The sequence below is a fragment of the Phoenix dactylifera genome, chromosome 1 (genome assembly GCF_051530095.1).
Source record: "Phoenix dactylifera cultivar Ajwa chromosome 1, Ajwa_hap1_PhDact_Kaust_v1.1, whole genome shotgun sequence".
NCBI lineage: Eukaryota > Viridiplantae > Streptophyta > Magnoliopsida > Arecales > Arecaceae > Phoenix > Phoenix dactylifera.
The window spans coordinates 66,225,434-66,244,734 of NC_143190.1; the positions used below are offsets into that span (position 1 = coordinate 66,225,434).

Consider the following 19,301-nt stretch of genomic DNA (forward strand, 5'->3'; position numbering starts at 1 on the left):
TGAAAACATAGCATATGTAACTAGGCCAGTATCTTGTGATAAAGCATGCAATTAATTAAGGGGCGAAAGGTTCAACAGGAAAAACCGAGTATTCCGCTTGGTTTGAAGCTGCACACCTTCACTCAACTTGTCTAACAATCCATAAAGGGAGAAATTATACCTTGCATCATGTGCACCACATGGCGGTGCGCCATACTAATCGCACGTCTCGGTCCTGTAGGCCCCATGCATCATGTGTTTGTTTGGATTGCCGCCTCATGCACCTCATCTTGGTTTGTTCCTGTGGTGCATGTAGAATATAATTTCTCTCATAAAGGGGCAAATATAAAAGAGAGAGAAGAGCAAGAAGATGGAAAATATGAAAAGTTGCATATCCATCAATATCATAGCATACCGAATGATACCGAACATACGGTATCGATCCGATACCAGTACTGGTGGCATACCGACACTCGGTACACCAAACATACCGTATATCGTACCGTATCAATACTATGATAGTATAACACTGGTACAGGATCCGGTATCGGTACGGCAAGTCTTAATCAATACATGAACCAACCATCTTGCATGCACATCTGTAAAGGATCACCATGTTAACGGAAGCCAGTTTGTAGAAGTGATATTTCTGGAAACTGATTCATTATTTCTTTTTTTTTATTTGCAGCAAAAAACTAATTATGCTTGCAACCTGAACATCAATTGACAGGACGAACAATCCTTAAAATACAAGACTCATTCATCTATAAGTTCCCAAACATCATGGCGACAACCCTTTTCCTTCTTCCATCGATCAATACTCCAGCCTCTGAAGAAAGGTGATGTAAGACCAAGAAGATCAACTTCACATTCACTGCCAACAAATAAATTCCATGGTTAACAAAAAAAAGTACGCTATACAAAAATTCATCTCTGCAGTCTGAAAAAATGAATAAAAGAACAATATATCCAAGAAATCACAGATGTGTATCTGTAATCAGATGTGTATCTGTAATCATATACACATCTATGGGGAAAATAATCAAAAGAATTCCCAAAACCCTTCATGGCTAGTCTCTCTTTCCATTAAAAGGGGAGCAGAATTTCTCATTCTTCCGAGAGAACCCCAGACTCCCCCTTATTTCTTCGTATGTACCTCGTTATTATGTTCTTTCTTTGGATGAATTGTTCCTACAAGGGCTTCAATCTCTTCTTTAGCTCTTTCAAATACACTTGGCCCCTTAACTTTGTCAACAGGTGTGTTCTCATCAATGTCATTGCTGGAACCATGAGTCTCCTTATCATGGGTTTTAACCCTGTTCAATGTTTTCGCCTTTTCGTTTGCCCTCACAGTTAAAGTAGGTGCTTCCACAACACTTTCTGCTAATGAATCAAAAATACAGCCTCATTGAGAATAGGATAATTTACGGACTGTAAAAACAAAAACTTATAAACAAAGTAATACTTCTGGAGCAATAACAAACCTTATTGGCATTTTTCTTATTGACTGAAGCACTAACTTTGCAGAGAAAATTATTAGGAAAATGCATTAGGACTATGAAGAAAAAGGTTCTATTTACCCCTGAATGCATGAACCAAATAGATGAGATTTCATAAATATAAGGAAATAGAAAAAGACCCAATTCAATATATCAACAAACTTTTTTTTTTATATAAAAACTAATATCCTCATCAAAGATCTGACAGAAAGAAGGCTTGGCAATGGTTACAAATTTCAGCAATAAGAAAGAGGCACCAGAGGAAGATTCGGCCTACAGGGGAAAGACAAGAAATCTGATTTTGAATATGTAATTGGATTATAAATCTTTTACCAGAGTAGGCGTTTCTTTCGCAAAGTAAAGACCAACTTAGCCCCAATTCTTAAGCTTAAGCAGGAGCTAATCAGGCAAGTGAATAACCATAAACAGAGAGAGAGAGGAAATAGCATGGCAAGACATCTCAGCACAGCTAACATGGCATGTCCAAATGATATCTCATTAAATTTATTTAATGCAACTCCCACTTAATCATATTTGGGAGAAAAAAAAAATACCCTCTTTCTTTGTGGGTGAATCGTGATGTGGTTCTTTCTTGGAACTGATAGCCTCCACAATGGCCTCGATCTCCTCCTTAGCTCGTTCAAACACATTTGGGCCTTTAACTTCGTCCACTGGTGTGTTCTCATCCATGTCATTGCTCATTCCATGAGTCTCCGTATGATGGGTTTTCGCCTTATGCATAGTTACTGCGATCTATTCTTCTGCCCTCTTGCACAAATGTAGTGTTTTTTGCTCGTTTTCCTACCATTTGATTCAAAAATAGTACAACCCCTATTAGATCCTTCAACGAATAACATATAAAAGCTGAAGAAATTCATAGATTTATATAAGACTACAAGAATAATTTACGTGGATCAGTGCACAACTCCAAACTGATACTTATGTAATAACTGCAAGTGATCCCTGTGCTGGTTCGGATGAAAAAAATATAAAAAGAACGTTTTTTTGATGATTATGAACGAAAAATTAGTCTTTCCCCCCCATAAGCAACTTGATTCAAAGGGACCATTTTCAGATCAACATAAATGAAAAAACGTAAACTTTATCTAACTTCAGTAACTAATCAATCATAAAAACCCAGAGAAAACGAAGATTTTTATGCAATTATCCTCGGATCAAAGATGCGGTAGAAAAAGGGGATTCGTCCGACAAGATTTACGCGCTGCACACGATATTTTTTTTAGGATCGAACAGACCCACAAAAAAGCCAAAAAAAAAAAATCAAGAAAGCGTTGGATTTGGGAATGAGGGGAAATTACCTGATCGTGATCCTTTGATTGCAGAAAAAAACCAACTATCAGTGGAAACCCTAGAGGGAATGATGGAAGAAAGGGAAAAAGGCTGAAGCGCTGCGAGTAAGTTTGCGTGCGAACAGGAGTTGTGCAACGCGTTGCAAATCAATAGCATCTCCATCCTGATAAGATCTGCTTTGGCTTGGGATGTCTTGCTTCGAACAGGATACAGCTTTCCTCCAAGGGTTGATGATGAACAATTTGCCGCTTCATCTATCCCACGTGGCATTTGGAGATGGGTAAAATACACTGGAGCCGGAGAGGTGTCAAAGTGGAGAAATCACTGCTTGCCCTGCATGCAGCAGCTTGATCGTGCACATAGCCAACCATAGTTTCTTTAATGGCGCATTGAGATATAAGCTTGATGAACAAGACCCATATGAACTAGCGGCTGCACGATTATATGGTGCATGCAGTGTAGACAATAATTTCTTATTAAAGTGGTAGGTATCTATTGTTAGTTCAGCCACAAGTAATACTGTTGTGGGGGGTGCACCCGAATTTAGTCCCACATCGGCTAGTAGCGGAAAGGTTCTGTGCCTTAAATGGGGGGTGGAAATCCTTTCCTCTCGAGGACCCTTTTGTGGGACAAAACCGTGAGGGCACCAGTCTCCCCCCGTCTGCGCTGGACGCGCGGGCCGGAGCGCCCAAAGCGAACAATACCTCGGGAGGAACGCAGTCCTCTTTCTCTGCTAGCTTAATGTGGGCTAACTGTTGCGTGAGGCTCCGGCCAAAGCGTCCGTCCCCGCAACAGATTGGCGCTAGAAGGAGGGCCGCGCCCCTTGCCGCAGACTACCCCCTAGGACTGGGAGGCGCCACAGGAACCTTCCCGCTAGGGGGGCTATGTTGTGGGGGGTGCACCCGAATTTAGTCCCACATCGGCTAGTAGCGGAAAGGTTCTGTGCCTTAAATGGGGGGTGGAAATCCTTTCCTCTCGAGGGCCCTTTTGTGGGACAAAACCGTGAGGGTACCAGTCTCCCCCCGTCTGCGCTGGACGCGCGGGCCGGAGCGCCCAAAGCGGACAATACCTCGGGAGGAACGCAGTCCTCTTTCTCTGCTAGCTTAATGTGGGCTAACTGTTGCGTGAGGCTCCGGCCAAAGCGTCCGTCTCCGCAACAAATACCAATTTGAGTGCCAACATAGTTATGTCATAATGATCCTCGCAAGTAGCCTTATTGATGAGAGTATCTATCTGTTATTAAATTCCATTGTGCCTATCGGGGCAGGCACAATAACTTAACTATTTCTTAGGGAATCAAAACTGGTTGGTCCAAAGACTTGCACCAATCATGTTAGAATATTCATGATTGCCGGTGTCACATGATCATGTGCGGTCGAGACGGCAACTTTGGCTATTGATAACATGTCGAGAAGGCTACCGGTGTTAATTTTATTGGTCGTGATTGTATGGTTAAATAATCTTGGTGCCTTTGGTGAATGTCAATAGAGTGGATCAAGGAAGTTGGAGTTTGACTAAGGCAGGGGAGCACGTGTGGAAGAGGGTGGATAAGAAAGGTGGTGAAGGGTGTGGAGAAGAGGAGAGATAGGATTGAAAGTCTGCTGAACCGAGCCGAATAGTTCGATTCAGATGGTACCGAATCGACTTGGTGTTCGCTATTATTCGATTTTGGCTCCTATCAGCTAGACTCGATATTGGACCGGCCGGAATCGGATGTTTACCGGCCGGAACCCGCCTATTCACACCGAGAGGTTAGATCCAAACTAGCCCGTCCAAACCGGTTATGCCTCGTTTAGATAAACCGGTTCCTTCGCGCGACCGCTGGGAGCCTGTGAAAGGGATCAAGCGAACTAGGGTTTTAGGCGCTCCAGAGGAACGATGGCGTCCAAAACCCTAGCTCGGGCTGGAGCTTGCCTCATCAATCGCTTCCGCTTCTCCAATCCATTCCAGCCCCCGAAGCCGAGCAGTTCGTTAATCCTGCCTCAATTCCTTTCCAATCCCTCGGCTCAGTCGTTTCCGGCGAAATTTCAGAACCATTGGCCTCCTCCGGTGAAAGGAGGAGGCGGAGCAGGAGACGCCGAAACTCTAAAAATATTGGCATCCTCTGAAGGGATTTCCTTTCCCTGCGGGCTCCCTTCGCTTCGCTTCTTCATTGAAGATGGTGAGAAGGAAATTTTTAGTCGTTCGGTTCCAAAAAATTTCATTTTTGTTATCAATTTTCGGAAATCTAGAAGAGGATTTTGCTTCATTTCGTTCATTTTTTGATTTTTTTTCTTATAATTCGATGTCTTTGATTTCTTTCTGCTGACATCTTTATTCAAAGCAGCTGGTCATATATTATTATTATTATTTTGATTGTTATCTATATCTAATTGCACTACATGATTTCTTGTATAAAGAAAATACATTGTTATCGAAATTGTGACGGAAGAAACCTTCTACTTTCGTGCTAACTTCTAGTCCATTCAGGAACACTGTTTAGGAGTGAAAACTTGCCAAAAGGCTATTGCAGGGTTATAGGTAGAATACTGAAGTAATTTCTTTTATTCTTTTTTGCTAAAAAAAAAAGCTGTAGATCTCTTTTGTATGTTTGATTTCATAGGTTGAGCTTCTTTTTGCTGCTAGCCGTTGACCTAACACCAGCCCTTCAACTTTTGCGTACAAGCTTGGAACCAGGCAAAGTGGTGTTATTGATACATATGTTTTGGGGGAAAATTGTTGTGGTTGTCTGTCAGGAGGATAGGCATCATGTTATACACTTAGTGCATATCAGGGACAGGGCACTTACCTTTCCATGTTTGTCCAAAACCCTCTTTGGATACTTTAATAGTGTTTTTTTATTTAAGTCAAATGATTGCAGACTACTTTGAGATATATCTGAGCCATAAAATTAATGCCAACTAAGTACCATTCCAGTAATGATAGGGATCTCCTCAATTTTGCACTATTTTTACTTGTATTGAACCTTTAAACAGCATAAGCTAGAAAACATCGTGCATTAGATATCGCGTACTTAGATTTCCTTTTCAAAATTAGCTAAAGATCATATAGTTTCGTGTTTGGAACAAAAATTTAGACTTAATCCTTCATTTTTTACTTTCATGAAGCAACTTGATTTCAAAGTATGAACTCTGTGGTCTGCTCACATCAATAATGCTTGTGGCATGTAGGTTTTGTAGGAAGTTGCACATGTCAATACTTTATACTTTCTTTTTAAGATTCAACAGACTTGATAGTGTCTGGTTAATAAACACATATAAATTTTAAAGTCTTTTCTTTGCAAAATGCTAATTCCCGGAGAACATTAAATTCAACGGCTAAATTTCAGCTTACATCAAAGTTATTTGCGAGAAAAGTGATTATCCTGACATCTACCGAGATGTGTGAAAGCCTCATTTTCACAATATGGAGCAGAATGAAAAATATGTGAACGAGCATGCATTGCACAAAAGGTCCAATTACAGCTGAACCTTCAAGGTCCTTTGCCTACATTCAAGTGTTCATTTTGAAACTCGAGGAGATAAAAATTCTTAGTCTTCTTTTTCCATGGCTTATAAAAAATGAAGGACTTGGTTGCCCTGAACCTGGCTTACACAACCCTATGTCACTTAGGGGTTCAGTTGATTAACTGAACCACTAGAACCAGATGTTGTGGTTTGGGAAGAGCAGGTAAATCATGAATTATGTAAACAAGGGGTGGGACTTCATGTGATATCATCGTATGAGGCATTTATAAGTGACTTATAATAGCAATTCGCTGCTCCAAATCTAAAAAAGTTATATAAGTGTGCTTTTCAATTTTAATATCTGATAGTTTTCTATCAGGCATGGACATGTAATGTTGGTATGTTGTTTTAGCTCATTTGTATTTTATGGGTTTGTTAAATGATGTTGGAGGCCATCAGGCTGAATTTCATTTGTCCTTGGAAGACAGTTTAAGTATTGAGAGGTGCCATAAATTAGGCAAAGCTAACTTTTTGGAGAATGAATCCAGAGTTACTTTTTTTTTTAAAAAAAAATTATAGCTGTCATAATTATTTTTATTTTATTTTGCTTCCTGATTTTAATTGACCGAGAGAAGAAAGGTTTGACATGCAACAGCATATCCAAGAGGAACCAAGAATTCCTCAAATGTGAGGCATGGATTAGACTGTGTTCTATATGGGATCTAGCAGGCGTTTTGAATTTCTTAGTACTAATGAGGAATTTGTGGAGCTAAGGTAATCTTATTGTGCCAGGCAGCTGATATGTAGTTGGTACTGGTTTTTGGAGACAATCTGTGGATCTTATTTGGGAAGGCTGGTGAAGGGTTTTGGAGACTTGTTTTTTCTTCTACAATTTATTATTTTGCTGTCCTTGTTTATGGTGTTTTTTCTCTTTTGTGTTTCACATTAATATAAGATGGAGAAGCACCTTAATAACTTCTTCCTTCAATTAGTACTTTTAATTGGTTACTAATGTAAACTAGATTTACAGGAAGAATAGGTGCTGAAAACTGATTGTTAAGGCATTTACACCTGCAATGTAATCTTGTTAACTTGTTATTCTAAGTTTATTTAACCTGTTTCATGTTACAGTGAATGTTATGCAGTTCTTAGCCTTCATCCTACTAGGTTGGCGATGTTCAACTTTTGTCCCGATTTCAACTAGCACAGTGATATACAGGCACTACCACTATTAGAAATAGAAATGCTTTTAGTACTGATGTATCTCAAATTCAAGAAATCTATTTAACGGACCTTGTCATTACTAATACTGATATTTTCTTCAGGAAATGATGCTTTGGTTAATGAGCCTCTACTCCTACTTCCAAAAAGAACTTACCAGCCAAGCCACATCAAGCGCAAGAGAACTCATGGTTTCCTTGCACGGTCTCTCTCTCTCTCTCTCTCTCTCTCTCTCTCACATTCATTCAAGCATGTGCACGCATACACATGCATACAGATACACCCACACACAATCAAGCTAAAATATTTGTGCCTATACACGTTTAGAATGCTTTATGACTGGCCAACCACACATCCAGACAGAAGTACTGTGTTCATTTCTTCGACATGTTGATTGGACCAAAACTGCAATTAGAGTGCAATTAGAGCTGCTTTAGCACATTGGGGAAGCATATGCACGAGCACCTATGATGATATTTTCTCGAGATGGTACAGGAGTTAGATCAGTCTAGCAATCACACACATGTATAAACCAAAAAACTGCCATGCAATTTTAATATATAATTTGACTATATTATAGTTTTTACATATAATGTGACTAGATTAGCAATTGATCACTGAGTTTACCCTATTCATGTACACATCTATCTATAACTATTCAGCATTGTCTTTGGCTGTGTAAATCCTTCTTTGCCATTAACCAATCCTTTTAATATAGAGCACCTGAGATGGTAATTTCTGTACATGGAAGAAAAAATAGCATGATTTGCATCGAAAGAGTTCAAGTGAGGGCTAATCCCTTGGAGATGCCCTGGCTACCAGTTAATGGTTTCCCCCAGTGTCAATCAGATTAGTCATGGTCTTTGCAAACCCCTTGACAATCATTGGGAATAAAAGGGTTCTTCATGACTCCCTTTTCTTTGTGTGTATATGTGACAGCCAACTGCTTATTTTGTGTGGTGGTTTAGTTTATTTATTTATTTATTTATTTATTTTATTTTCCCTTTTTTTTGATGCTCATCAGGCAAGCTAGCTAGTTCACAAGACTGCAGTAATGCTGCTTGCTTATTTTATTTGCGAAATTGGTTTTAGCCTTTGTGAATTACTGTCGGAAAATGTTTCAGTAGAATTGATGGTGTGCATTATTTTGCTCAGTAAATCGACGAGAGGTGGGCGAAAGGTCATTGCTCGGAGGTTGACGAAAGGTAGATCAAGAATCACTGTATAACATCAAATCCCTACCAAGTCTGATAGTATTTTGGAAGTGCAAGATACCTTTGAGATGCGACTCTTGGTCACCCTTGCCTTGTTTTGGCCTTTAGCACAAATTGGCATCTTATGTTTAGAAGCCGCACGTTCAAGCTGCTGGTTGGGCATCTTTTGTTCATTAGTAGAGGAACGAATGCTCACATAATTGGAGTCTCCTGTGTAACTTTCCTGCTCATGATCTCATCTTCGAGGCTCCAAACAAGCTGTTAAACATAATTGAAGGCATCGCAAAGTATGTACAATTTCTTCTTAATCATAAGGGCTCGTTTGGTTCGCGGGAAAAGAATGAGAGAAAGTATGATCAACGGAAAAGTAATGAGATGCTTCTTGTTTGGTTGGAGTTTTCAAAGGAGAGATATGGAAAAGTTGTATTTCTATGGGAATATAATTTTCACATTTTATGGAAAAGTTTTTTTCATGAGAAACATGAAAAAGTTACTTTTTTATGAGGTGAGAATTACTCCATTTTTATTTTTTTTCAAAAAGACCCTTCAGCATTAAAGAAGTATTAAAGAGGCATTAAAGATTTAATTTTTATTAAGGGCATAATAGGAATTATACATAACTTTCTCAGGAAAGTGGATGGCCAACCAAACATAAGCACTTTGAAAATTTGTCACTTTTTTATGGTCAACCAAACATGCCAAAAGTACTTTTCTAGACATTCTCTTTCTAGGAATTTGTTTTCCAGGAATCATATTCCTAGGAGAAAAAATACTTCCCACGAACCAAACGAGCCCCAAATTTTTTTGGCTATATATATTTAAATCTTCAAGGGCTTAATCTTCCAATTCTTTAATTTCAAAATCAATCCTAATGACATTGCTTGCTTCAAAAATTAAAATAAAGAAAATTATACTTAAGGAATTTTAATGTTGCTCAACTTTGAAATGGACCGTCCTGGAATTTCTATGATTCTATATTAATAGGATACCCCATCTTACAGTAAGCTTAATTCTTAATTGTTTGTTGGCTATAGGCAAATTTAAAAATTTATTTGAATACAAATATAACATACCAGATATATCTTAAATAATTCCACTTAAAATCCATGTTATTATTAGATTTAAACTTCGATTTGGATTGAAAACATATTGATGGGGGAGGGGGGGGGGTAAAATTGATCGTCCAACCCACGACAAAAGAGGCCACCCAGTTTCTGCTCGATAGGTATCAACCCCAACCAGATGTGTCCTCAGTCTTGCTCGGAGTCAGCTCAGCCTTAGGCTTTGCCGAAAGCTTCTTCAACTTCGGATATTCGCCGACACGCCCTGGCCAAGCTCGGGGCGCCCTTCTTTTTCGCCGACACACCCCGGCCAAGCTTGGAGCGCCCTTCTTGCTCGCCGATGCGCCCTGGCCAAGCTCGGGGCGATCTTCTTATTCGCCGACGCGCCCCGGCCAAGCTTGGGGCACCCTCCTTGTTCGCCGACGTGCCCCGGCCAAGCTTGAGGCGCCCTCTCCAATTACATGCCCCGACCCTTGAGCTCGAGGCACTTCGCCGGACACACCTCGTTACCCATCAAGCCAACCTTGCCAAATGCATGATGCGACCTCTCAACGAGCTCAGCTTTTGCCAATGGCCGCACCCATGTGCGTGCCCACACCCTCCTACGTGGCCGTACATCGTAGCACCATTACGTCACGCTTTGCTAGCTGGCCCACAGTAGTCCAAGGACAGACCCATGCTACTTCGGCCATACTCTGCTACGACTGTCAACGCTTTACCGTTTCCAAAAACGGATTCTACCATGCGCCACAAGCAAGCTCTAGCTGTGCGCCACTCTCCCTCATAATGAGAACGGGCCATACCTCTGCTACTTCAATACTGCTACCGTGTCTATAAAAACTCTCGATAGGTAATATTGAGGGATTTTTGGCTGGATCTATTAAGCTCCACTCTAACTTGATCGTCGGAGGGGCCTTACCGGAAAGACCGGTGAGGCTTTGTGCAGGTACCCTGGTCGGTCGTGGGAGGTGGCTCTCCTTGTCGTCCTCCGCACTCCGCAACTCCTCCGACTCCTTCGATGTGGTCACCCTTGGGCAAGATTTGAACCACAATATTTTTGGTGCTAGAGGAAGGGCCTGAGTCGTGATCATGAGGCTAAGGAGTCATGGAGCTTCGAATGCGTCAAGCAACCGGGTCTCATCACCCGACCACTCTCTTCAGAATTCACCCCCTGCAGCGCCTGCACCAGCGGATCGGACTCCTCAGGTCCAGTCGGAACAGTTTTATCTGCTCGCTCAGCAAATTCAAGCTCTTACCGCGGCTGTTCAAAGCCTTCAGCCGGTAGGAGCCTCATCCTTCGCCGAGCTCAATAGGAAAGTAGAGGAAGTGGGGTGGCGAGTCCAGATGCTCTAGAGTCAAGTTGCGGAGTACCATAAGGGGCACCACCGATTGAGGAGCAGATCCCCCTGGAGGTTCGGTAGTTACACTTCCTTTGGTTTTGCGGAATACACTCCCCTCACGTCCTTCCGGACAGAGATCCTCATGAAAATTGAGGGTTACGGCTACCTCCGAGCCCCACCGAAAATACGACTGTCAGGGTTGCCGAAGCGCTCAGACAGATACTGTCGCTTCCACAGAGACCACGGTCATGACACGGAGGACTGCTACCAACTCCGTGATAAGATTAAAGCGATTGTTCGCAGAGGCCAGCTGAGTTGATTTGTCTGTAGCCAAGCTAGCAGAATGGAGCTCGATGGACAGAGCTCGGAGCCGTCTAACGGGCCCAACGACAATTGCCCTAGTGCGGGTACCCTCAACACTGCTCTTCCACATCCCACACGTTAGTGGCTTTTGACTTTGGGGGGCAGAGACGAGGCTGCGCCCCCGTTAGTCCGGATCCGACGACCCAGGATGTAAGCTATGACCCCCGGATGAAACCTTAGCCCCTCCAGGTTAGGGTTTTTAAACTTCAGAATGTCTCAATTAGTAAAGTTATCTTTTGGAACGTCTCCAAAGCGTGTCCGAGGCTCCCTAATGGGCTCGACACGCTTCGGTTGCCTTCGCGGCATAAGCGATATATTGATTTATTGACAAACTCGTCCCTCGAGCTCGGCTCGGGATGCCCTGCAACATCGATCGAAAGCCAAAGGGTCTCGCGACTGCAGGATCTATCGACAAAGTCGTCCTCGAGCTCGGCTCGGAACGTCTTGCAGCATCGATCGAGAGCCAAAGGGCCTCACGACTGCATAATCTATCGACAAAGTCGTCCCTCGAGCTCAGAACGCCCTGCAGCATCTATCGAGAGCCAAAGGGCCTCGCGACTGCAGAATCTATTGACAAAGTCATCCCTCGAGCTCGGCTCGGGACGCCCTGTAGCATCGATCAAGAGCCAAAGGGCCTCGCGACTGCAGGATTTATCGACAAAGTCGTCCCTCGAGCCCCGGCTTGGGACGCCCTGCAGCATCGATCGAGAGCCAAAGGGCCTCGCAACGGCAAGATCTATCGACAAAGTTGTCTGTCGAGCCCGGCTCGGGACGCCCTGCAGTATCGACCGAGAGCCAAAGGGCCTCGCGACTGCAGAATTTATCTGCAAAGTGCACCCCTGATTTGAGTGGGGGGCATCCTGCGACATCAACGGGGAGCCACTGAAGGGCTCCCCCATCCGCAGTATTCTACAAAGTGCGCCCCTGATCTGAGTGGGGGGTGCCCTGCGACGTCAACGGGGAGCCGCTGAAGAGCTCCCCCTGTCCGTAGTATTCTACAAAGTGCGCCCCCGATTTGAGTGGGGGGCGCCCTGCGACATCAACAGAGAGCCGCTGAAGTGCTCTCCTCGTTCGCAGTATTCTACAAAGTGCGCCCCCGATCTTAGTGGGGGGCGCCCTACGACGTCAATGGGGAGCCGCTGAAGAGCTCTCTCCGTCCGCAATATTCTACAAAGTGCGCCCCCGATCTTAGTGGGGGGCGCCCTGCGACGTCAACGAGGAGCCGCTGAAGAGCTCCCCTCGTCCGCAATATTCTACAAAGTACGCCTCCGATTTGAGCGGGGAGCTTCCTACTATACCTACAAAGTCGTCCCTTGTAGCTCGGCTCAGGATGCCCCGCGTTGTGTCGATCGCAAGCTCAAGTGCTTTCGCGACCGCGGGTACTTGCTATGACCGTGTCCGTCAACTAAGTTTGGGGCGCTCGAAGTTATATTAGTGGCAAGCCGAAAGAATCTCCCCCAGCTGCTGTTAAGGGACGAATTGTCCTAGCCCAGACCTGGAAATTCGGTGACTGCGGAATCTATCTACAATGCCTTCGTCAGCCCTGCAGGGGTTGAGTTGCGAAGTAAAGATAGAGCTGATCCCTGAGCTATGCGATGCCGGTCCTACTAACTGGCATAAAGACTCAGGAGAGGCAAGCTTAACACGTGGTGTTAGATTCCAAGGTGGAAAAGAAAATCCACTTCATTTTCACCAAAAGGCTAAGGGCCGATTACGAAATAGCCGACCCTAAGGCCGGGCTAAATACAAAAGGCCTAAGTGACCTATTTACAAAAGCAGAGAGAGAAAGAGATTTCAAAGGAACTATTGGCTTGAACAAGTTTCCAACCCGGCCGCAGCGGCGACTTCCGCGTCTTGGACCGTCACCCCCGCTGGTAGCTCACCCTGGCGTGACAACCCCTGTCCTGGATCGTCACCCGCTCCGACGGCTCGTCGGACTCAATGAGCCTAGGCCTCTCGGACGACGTTCTTCCTAGCATCTGTAGGCGAGGATGGAGCGCGTCCTGCAACGGGAGCCCTTTGTCGCCCCGGTGATGAGGCTTTTCGACCTCTCCTCAGATTGAACACCATCTGACGCAACCACCCCATTGTGCCGGGCAACCGAGATGTTATTGCTGAAGACCATCTCTGCAATTCTTCGCAGCAGGGGTGGCACCCGAAGAAGGAGATGAAGGAAGGAAAAGCCGAGTGAAGGTCCTGGGGCTCCTTCCCTCGAAGGCCTTATATAGCCTACTACAATGGCTCAGAATGGGGCAACCAAATGCCTCACGGCCAAGTTTTGTCGCGTGGCATGTCTGGAAGCCTCCTCAGCGAATCTCCCCAGGCCATAATCTTGGGGACCGAGATAGCTATGAGAGCTATTTTGGAGGACAGGCCTCTGATGCCCAACTCCTCGCCTTCCACCCGGCAACGCCTCGAAAAAGAGCACCCACATAAATCCCCGAGGAATTTCTACAGCCGCTGCCGCGCTGACCGATGGGGCAGCTTAACTCGCTTCTATTTCTGAGCTGGAATCAACCCTCGGACGGAATTCTATTCTTGAGCTGGTGGCAACCCTCGAGCGGATATCTACTCTCGAGCAGATCTCCATCTATTTCCGAGCAGGAATCAACCCTCGGGCGAAATCTATTCTCGAGCTAGTGACAACCCGCGAGCAGGTCTCGAGCTATTCCCAAGCTAGAATCAGCCCTCGGATGGAATTCTATTCTCGAGCTGGTGGCAACCCTCAAGTGGATTTTCTATTCTTGAGCAGGTCTCGAGCTATTCTTGAGCTGGAATCAACCATCGGGCGGAATTCTATTCTCGAGCTGGTGGCAACCCTCGAGCGGATTTCTACTCTCAAGCAGGTCGCGAGAAGCTGGAATTAACCCTCGAGTGGAATTCTATTCTTGAGCTGGTTACAACCCTCGAGCGGATTTCTATTCTCAAGCAGGTCTCGAGCTATTCCTGAATTGGAATCAACCCTCAGGCGGAATTCTATTCTCAAGCTGGTGGCAACTCTCGAGTGGATTTCTATTCTCGAGCAGGTCTCGAACTATTCCCGAGCTGGAATCAACCTTCGGGCGGAATTCTGTTCTTAAGCTAGTCTTGAGTATGTTTTTCTTATTTACCGGCATCACCTTTTGAATCGGGCCCAAGGTGGTCTGCGATGTCGAACAAAGAGCCATGAGCTCATTTTATTGAAGGACTATCTCCGAGATGAAAGCAGATGCCGAGCGTAAGGACTTTGGCAAATCTCTGAAACGGCTCCTGCTATATAAGATAGGCTCAGACTTGAGCTGCGAAGTTCGATTCTTTGACAATCGGACGCAAAGCAGGATGAGCTCAAATGCCCAGCCAGATTCTAAAGGCAGAGCGAAAGAAGCTTAAACACAACCAAAGGTACCAAGTACTGAAAGAAAATGTATATTTCATTTATGTCAAAAAGAGGCCAAGGGTGAAATACAAGGGAGCCCGACCTTGAGATCGAACCAAATACAAAAGGCCTAGGCGGCCGACCTTACAAAAACAAAAACTAGTCGACCTGGACGACCTCCACGTCGGCATCAGAGGCAGCTTCCGTTTCATTAGCAGCCTCGGGAGCGGCGCCTGTGCTAGCCTCAAAGGCGACTTCGGCTCCGACGCCGGCCTCAGGAATGGCTTTTGATGCCGTTCCAACGGCAACTTTGCGGACGACCTCGGGCCCGGCTTCGGCAATGGCCTCTGCAGCACCCCCGACCACCTCGACAGCTTCGTCTAGATTTGCCTGAAGGCTACTGAGGTCGGATCCAGGGAAAAGTCGCTGGACTTGATCGCGACAATTTTTGAAACCTTAGACCATTGCAGTGGCAGCCCCCTCCACCAGCTCGTCGAGATACTCCTCCGACCGACAGAATTTCTCAACAGCCTCGCGGCAGACTTCTCCAAAAGGCTTTCGAGCCGCCCGATCTTCGGCCTCAGTTCCTCAACCTCGTTCTGAAGATGGGTCAGAGCAGCTTCCAACTCGGAAATATGACCCGCGGCAGACGAGTGAGCCTGGGAGTGCTTGGCCTCCATTCCTCGTATTTGAGCGAGTTTGTCTTTAAATAGGGCCTCAACGGCCCGTATCTTCTTTTTGGCACTTCGAAGCCATTGCTCCACGACCGTGGCCCTCACCTCAATCATACGACGCTGCTGCTCTACCAGTGCCGCCCGCTCCTCGGCCTCCTGTCCCTGAAGCTCAGCACGCTCCACCCTCGACCTTAACACCCTTACTTCCTCCCGGTAGGCGAGCATGCTAGACATCAGCATGTCAACCACGTGGAGGGACTATCACAAAAGATAAAGTCAGTGGAGGTCGGACACTCGCATAGAAAATGAGGACACTGTTTGAGTAAACGCGGCGGAAAAGTCGTAGAAGTTCTCCTCCATTAAGGCTCAATCGCGTGGGAGCATAATGCTGCGCATGAGCTCGCGGGCGACGTCATCGGACTTAAGGCTCGAGGTGCCCTCAGATATGCGACGCTGATGCCGCAGTTGCCCTATCCTGGACTCGGAAGGAATGGAGTCGCTCCGGTTGACGTCGGAACCCGAGGATGAATCAAAATCCCCGCTGAGATCGGAGCCTCAAGGAAAGTCGTGACCTCAACAAGAGTTGGGCCCACGAAAGAAGTCGGGAGCTCAGACCCGCTCCTCAATTCGTACCCGATTTAGATAGCCAGATAGCTTCTCTAGCCTTCTGGACTTGGCCAATGGGCACGGCCGCCATTGAACCAGAAGGGCTCCCCCTTTCCGCCAATAAGGGCACCTCGACCACCGCCGCAAGAATTTGATTAGATCTAGCTTGACCAAGGGCGAGAACCTCAATTGCCCCGAGCTCACTCCGCTCAATCCCGGAGCCGGAGCTAACTTTAGTTTTCTTCGGCCTTCTTTTGGGCTGAGCCCCCTCCGAGGTGGCCATCCTCTTCCTATACTTGGCCATCAACATCTTGGCATTAAAGATCATCCGTGCAATATCTGATGACAAAAAGTCTTATTAGGACCCAGCATGGAAAGGAAAAAGGAGCGACTAAGTTACTCTTACCTTCGGGGCGAGCCGGGCTCAGGCCAAGATTTATCAAAGCCTCCTCGCTAAGCAGATCGGAGAGCCGTGGAGTTCCCCTCAGCCCGAGCAAACTATCTAAAATGCCCTGCTCGGACTGCGATAATTGTGGGAGCTTGTTATTCGCCAAGGCCAGCGGAAAGCTCCAGGTCGGATCAAATCCCCGTGACCGCTCGGAGGAAACAAGGAAAAACTTGTCCTTCCACCCATAGCTGGAGGTCTTCCGAAAAGCTTACGGCCTCCTCGGGGAGAGAAGTACCACAATCCTTTGTCTGTGGGGTTGCCCTTTACTATAAAGCAACTTCTGAAGATGTTTACTGAGGGGGATAGACCGTGCGCAAGGTAAAGGGTGAGGAAGCCAATTATCATCCTTTACGAGTTCGGGGCGAGCTGTGCAGGCACAAGGCGGTAAGCTGTCAGAAGCTCTCCCACGAACTCGTGCAGAGGGAATCTCAGCCCTGCTCGAAGCGTCTCTATGTACACTCCGATCCATCCTTCAGGAGGGTTGGTAACTCGCCCACCGAGGTCCGGGAGCTTAAGAACAAACTTCGAGAGAACGAAGAATTGGGTATGAACCGCGCCCAAGTCTTCATCACTCAAGAGCGAGCCGGTCCCATGCGGATCTAGGCCCGCCTCGAACTCAGTCTCCCCCACACCGGAAGAAGTCTGAGCTCGGGACAAACCTATGCCGAACATCAAGACCCTCGTAGGCGAGCTCATTGCCTTGTTCACAGAAATATAAAGAGGAAAAAAGACGAGACTCTCCGAGCGATTGAGAGAAGGATAAAACACCTACCCGAAGAGCTCGCCGAAGAAAATGATCGAGGAGAAGCAGGACGATCGCCGGAGATTATGAATAGCGTTTGATATAAAAGTCGACAAGAAGCTCCCAGAACGCCCAAGAAAAGGCTTGAACACCACAACAATAGCGGCCGGGAAGAAAAGAAGTGGAGGCGAAAAGGATCAAATAACGATCCTAGGGTCTTCTCCAAGTCTTATATAGCCTACTACAACGGCTCTGATCGGATAGCCCAAGCAATCAGACAAGCCGAGTCCCGCCACATGGCAGGCCCCGAAAGGGCCTCAACAAATCTTTCCGGATTGCGGCACTCAATGCCGATCATTATGGACGGTGCTCTGGAGATCGGAACATTAATAGCTGGACTTTCGTGTTCCATCGGGTGAGACGCTTCGGAGAATGGAGCATTAATGGTCGGCTTCTCGTGTTCCATCAGGCAGGGCGCTTCAGGGCATTAATAGTCGCCCCTCTCCATTCCATCGAGCAACCTCTTTGGAAAAGAATGCACACATGGGACACAAGGAAGTCCCCATGACGGACCCTGCTTGGGGTGACGTGGCAGCTCAAGCCACCTAAGCTCGGCACTGAAAGCCCGACTCAACGCTCTCGGCTATGAAAGACGCCAAGTGTTCCCTATTCAGCATGCGCGTCTTCACAAGCGCCAGGCCACGCCGCTGGACGACCAATAATTCAATTACTTCTTTTGCCCGAGCTGGAAAGCAACTTGGCCTCGAAAGTCAGGGGGCAAATGATGGGGGGTAAAATGGATCGTCCAGCCCACGACAAAAGATGCCACCCAGTTTTGGACCGATAGGCATCAACCCCAACCAGATGTGTCCTCGGTCCGGCCTAGAATCAGCCCAGCCCCGGGCTCCGCCGAAAGCTCCTTCAACCTTGGATATTCGCCGACACGCTACTGCCAAGCTCGGGGCGCCCTCCTTGCTCGTCGATGCGCTCCGGCTTCGAAAGCTCCTTCAACCTTGGATATTTGCTGACACGCCCCGGCCAAGCTCGGGGCGCCCTCCTAGCTCGGGGCGCCCTCCTTGCTCGCCGACGCGCCCCGGCTAAGCTCGGGGCACCCTCCTTGCTCGCCGACGCGCCCCGGCCAAGCTGGGAGCGCCCTCTCCAATTATACGCCCCGACCCTTGAGTTCGGAGAACTTCGCCGGACACACCTTGGCACCTGTCAAGCCGACCTCGCCAAATGCATGATGCGACCTCTCAACGAGTTCGGCCTTGCCGATGGCCGCACCCATGTGCGTGCCCACGCCCTCCTACGTGGTCGTACATCTTAACACCACTATGTCATGCTTTGCTAGCTGGCCCACAATAGTCAGCGCCATGCTACTCCGGCCATACCCTGCTACGACTGTCAATGCCTTACCGTTTCCAAGAACGGACTTCACCGTGCGCCACAAGCAAGCTCTGGCTGCACGCCACTTCCCTTCATGATGGGTACGGGCCATACCTCCGCTACTTAGAGTATCCCTACCGGGACTATAAAAATGTCCGATATGTAATATTGAGGGACTTTTGGCTGGATCTACTAAGCTCTACTCTAACTCGATCGTCAGAGGGTCCTCACCGGTGAGGCTTTGTGTAGGTATCCCGGTCGGTCGCGAGAAGTGGCTTCTCTTGTCGTCCTTCGTACTTCGGCAGCTCTCCGACTCCTTCGATGTGGTCACTCTTGGGCCAGATTTGAACCACAACATATATAATGGCCAAAATAAAAATATATTATTGTGTTATTCGTGCTTAATCTTTTGAAACAAATCTTATACCTAAAATCTTCTATAACATATCTTATCAGAGGTGACGCATGCAAGCGTGTTTCAGGATTAGACGCATACGGTGGAGAAGAGCTGGTTTACGGTGAGTCGTCCTCATGTGCTCTCACGAGACGCATAACGAGAGAGAGAGAGAGAGAGGGTAAAAAGTTTAATAGAATAGGACCACCTGAGCTGTCATGATGACCTGTCCACGTCACAATTAAGAAGGTGGTTCCCCAAA

The 19,301-nt window shown here is 46.4% G+C and overlaps 2 protein-coding genes across 3 annotated transcripts; one reads left to right on the forward strand and one right to left on the reverse strand.

Annotated features, from left to right (window-relative positions):
- Window positions 1–625: 625 nt before the first annotated feature.
- Window positions 626–2,957, reverse strand: LOC103695563 (uncharacterized). Of its 2 annotated transcripts, none has more exons than XM_008776928.5 (4): window positions 2,798–2,957; window positions 2,033–2,279; window positions 1,136–1,359; window positions 626–853 (listed from the first exon to the last, which is right to left on the reverse strand). In XM_008776928.5, exons 2-4 carry the CDS (start codon window positions 2,217–2,219, stop codon window positions 851–853), a joined length of 414 nt encoding a protein of 137 aa, XP_008775150.1. In that variant the 5' UTR covers window positions 2,220–2,279; window positions 2,798–2,957; the 3' UTR covers window positions 626–850. The 2 variants fall into 2 exon arrangements, with proteins under 2 accessions (XP_008775150.1, XP_008775149.1); XM_008776927.5 differs by having other exon boundaries at window positions 1,136–1,362.
- Window positions 2,958–4,596: 1,639 nt separating this feature from the next.
- On the forward strand, window positions 4,597–9,269 carry LOC103695565 (uncharacterized). Its single transcript, XM_008776929.3, has 3 exons — window positions 4,597–4,950; window positions 7,561–7,660; window positions 8,612–9,269. The coding sequence occupies exons 1-3, from the start codon at window positions 4,668–4,670 to the stop codon at window positions 8,682–8,684; spliced, it is 456 nt and encodes a 151-aa protein (XP_008775151.3). The 5' UTR covers window positions 4,597–4,667; the 3' UTR covers window positions 8,685–9,269.
- The last annotated feature ends 10,032 nt before the right edge of the window (window positions 9,270–19,301 follow it).

Coding starts and splice junctions, on each gene's coding strand:
- LOC103695565 (XM_008776929.3), top strand. CDS start 4,668: ATGGCGTCCAAAACCCTAGCTCGGGCTGGAGCTTGCCTCATCAATCGC. Junction 4,951..7,560: donor TCGCTTCTTCATTGAAGATG/GTGAGAAGGAAA, acceptor TATTTTCTTCAG/GAAATGATGCTTTGGTTAAT. Junction 7,661..8,611: donor ACTCATGGTTTCCTTGCACG/GTCTCTCTCTCT, acceptor TATTTTGCTCAG/TAAATCGACGAGAGGTGGGC.
- LOC103695563 (XM_008776927.5), bottom strand. CDS start 2,219: ATGCATAAGGCGAAAACCCATCATACGGAGACTCATGGAATGAGCAAT. Junction 1,363..2,032: donor TTCACCCACAAAGAAAGAGG/GTATTTTTTTTT, acceptor TTGATTCATTAG/CAGAAAGTGTTGTGGAAGCA.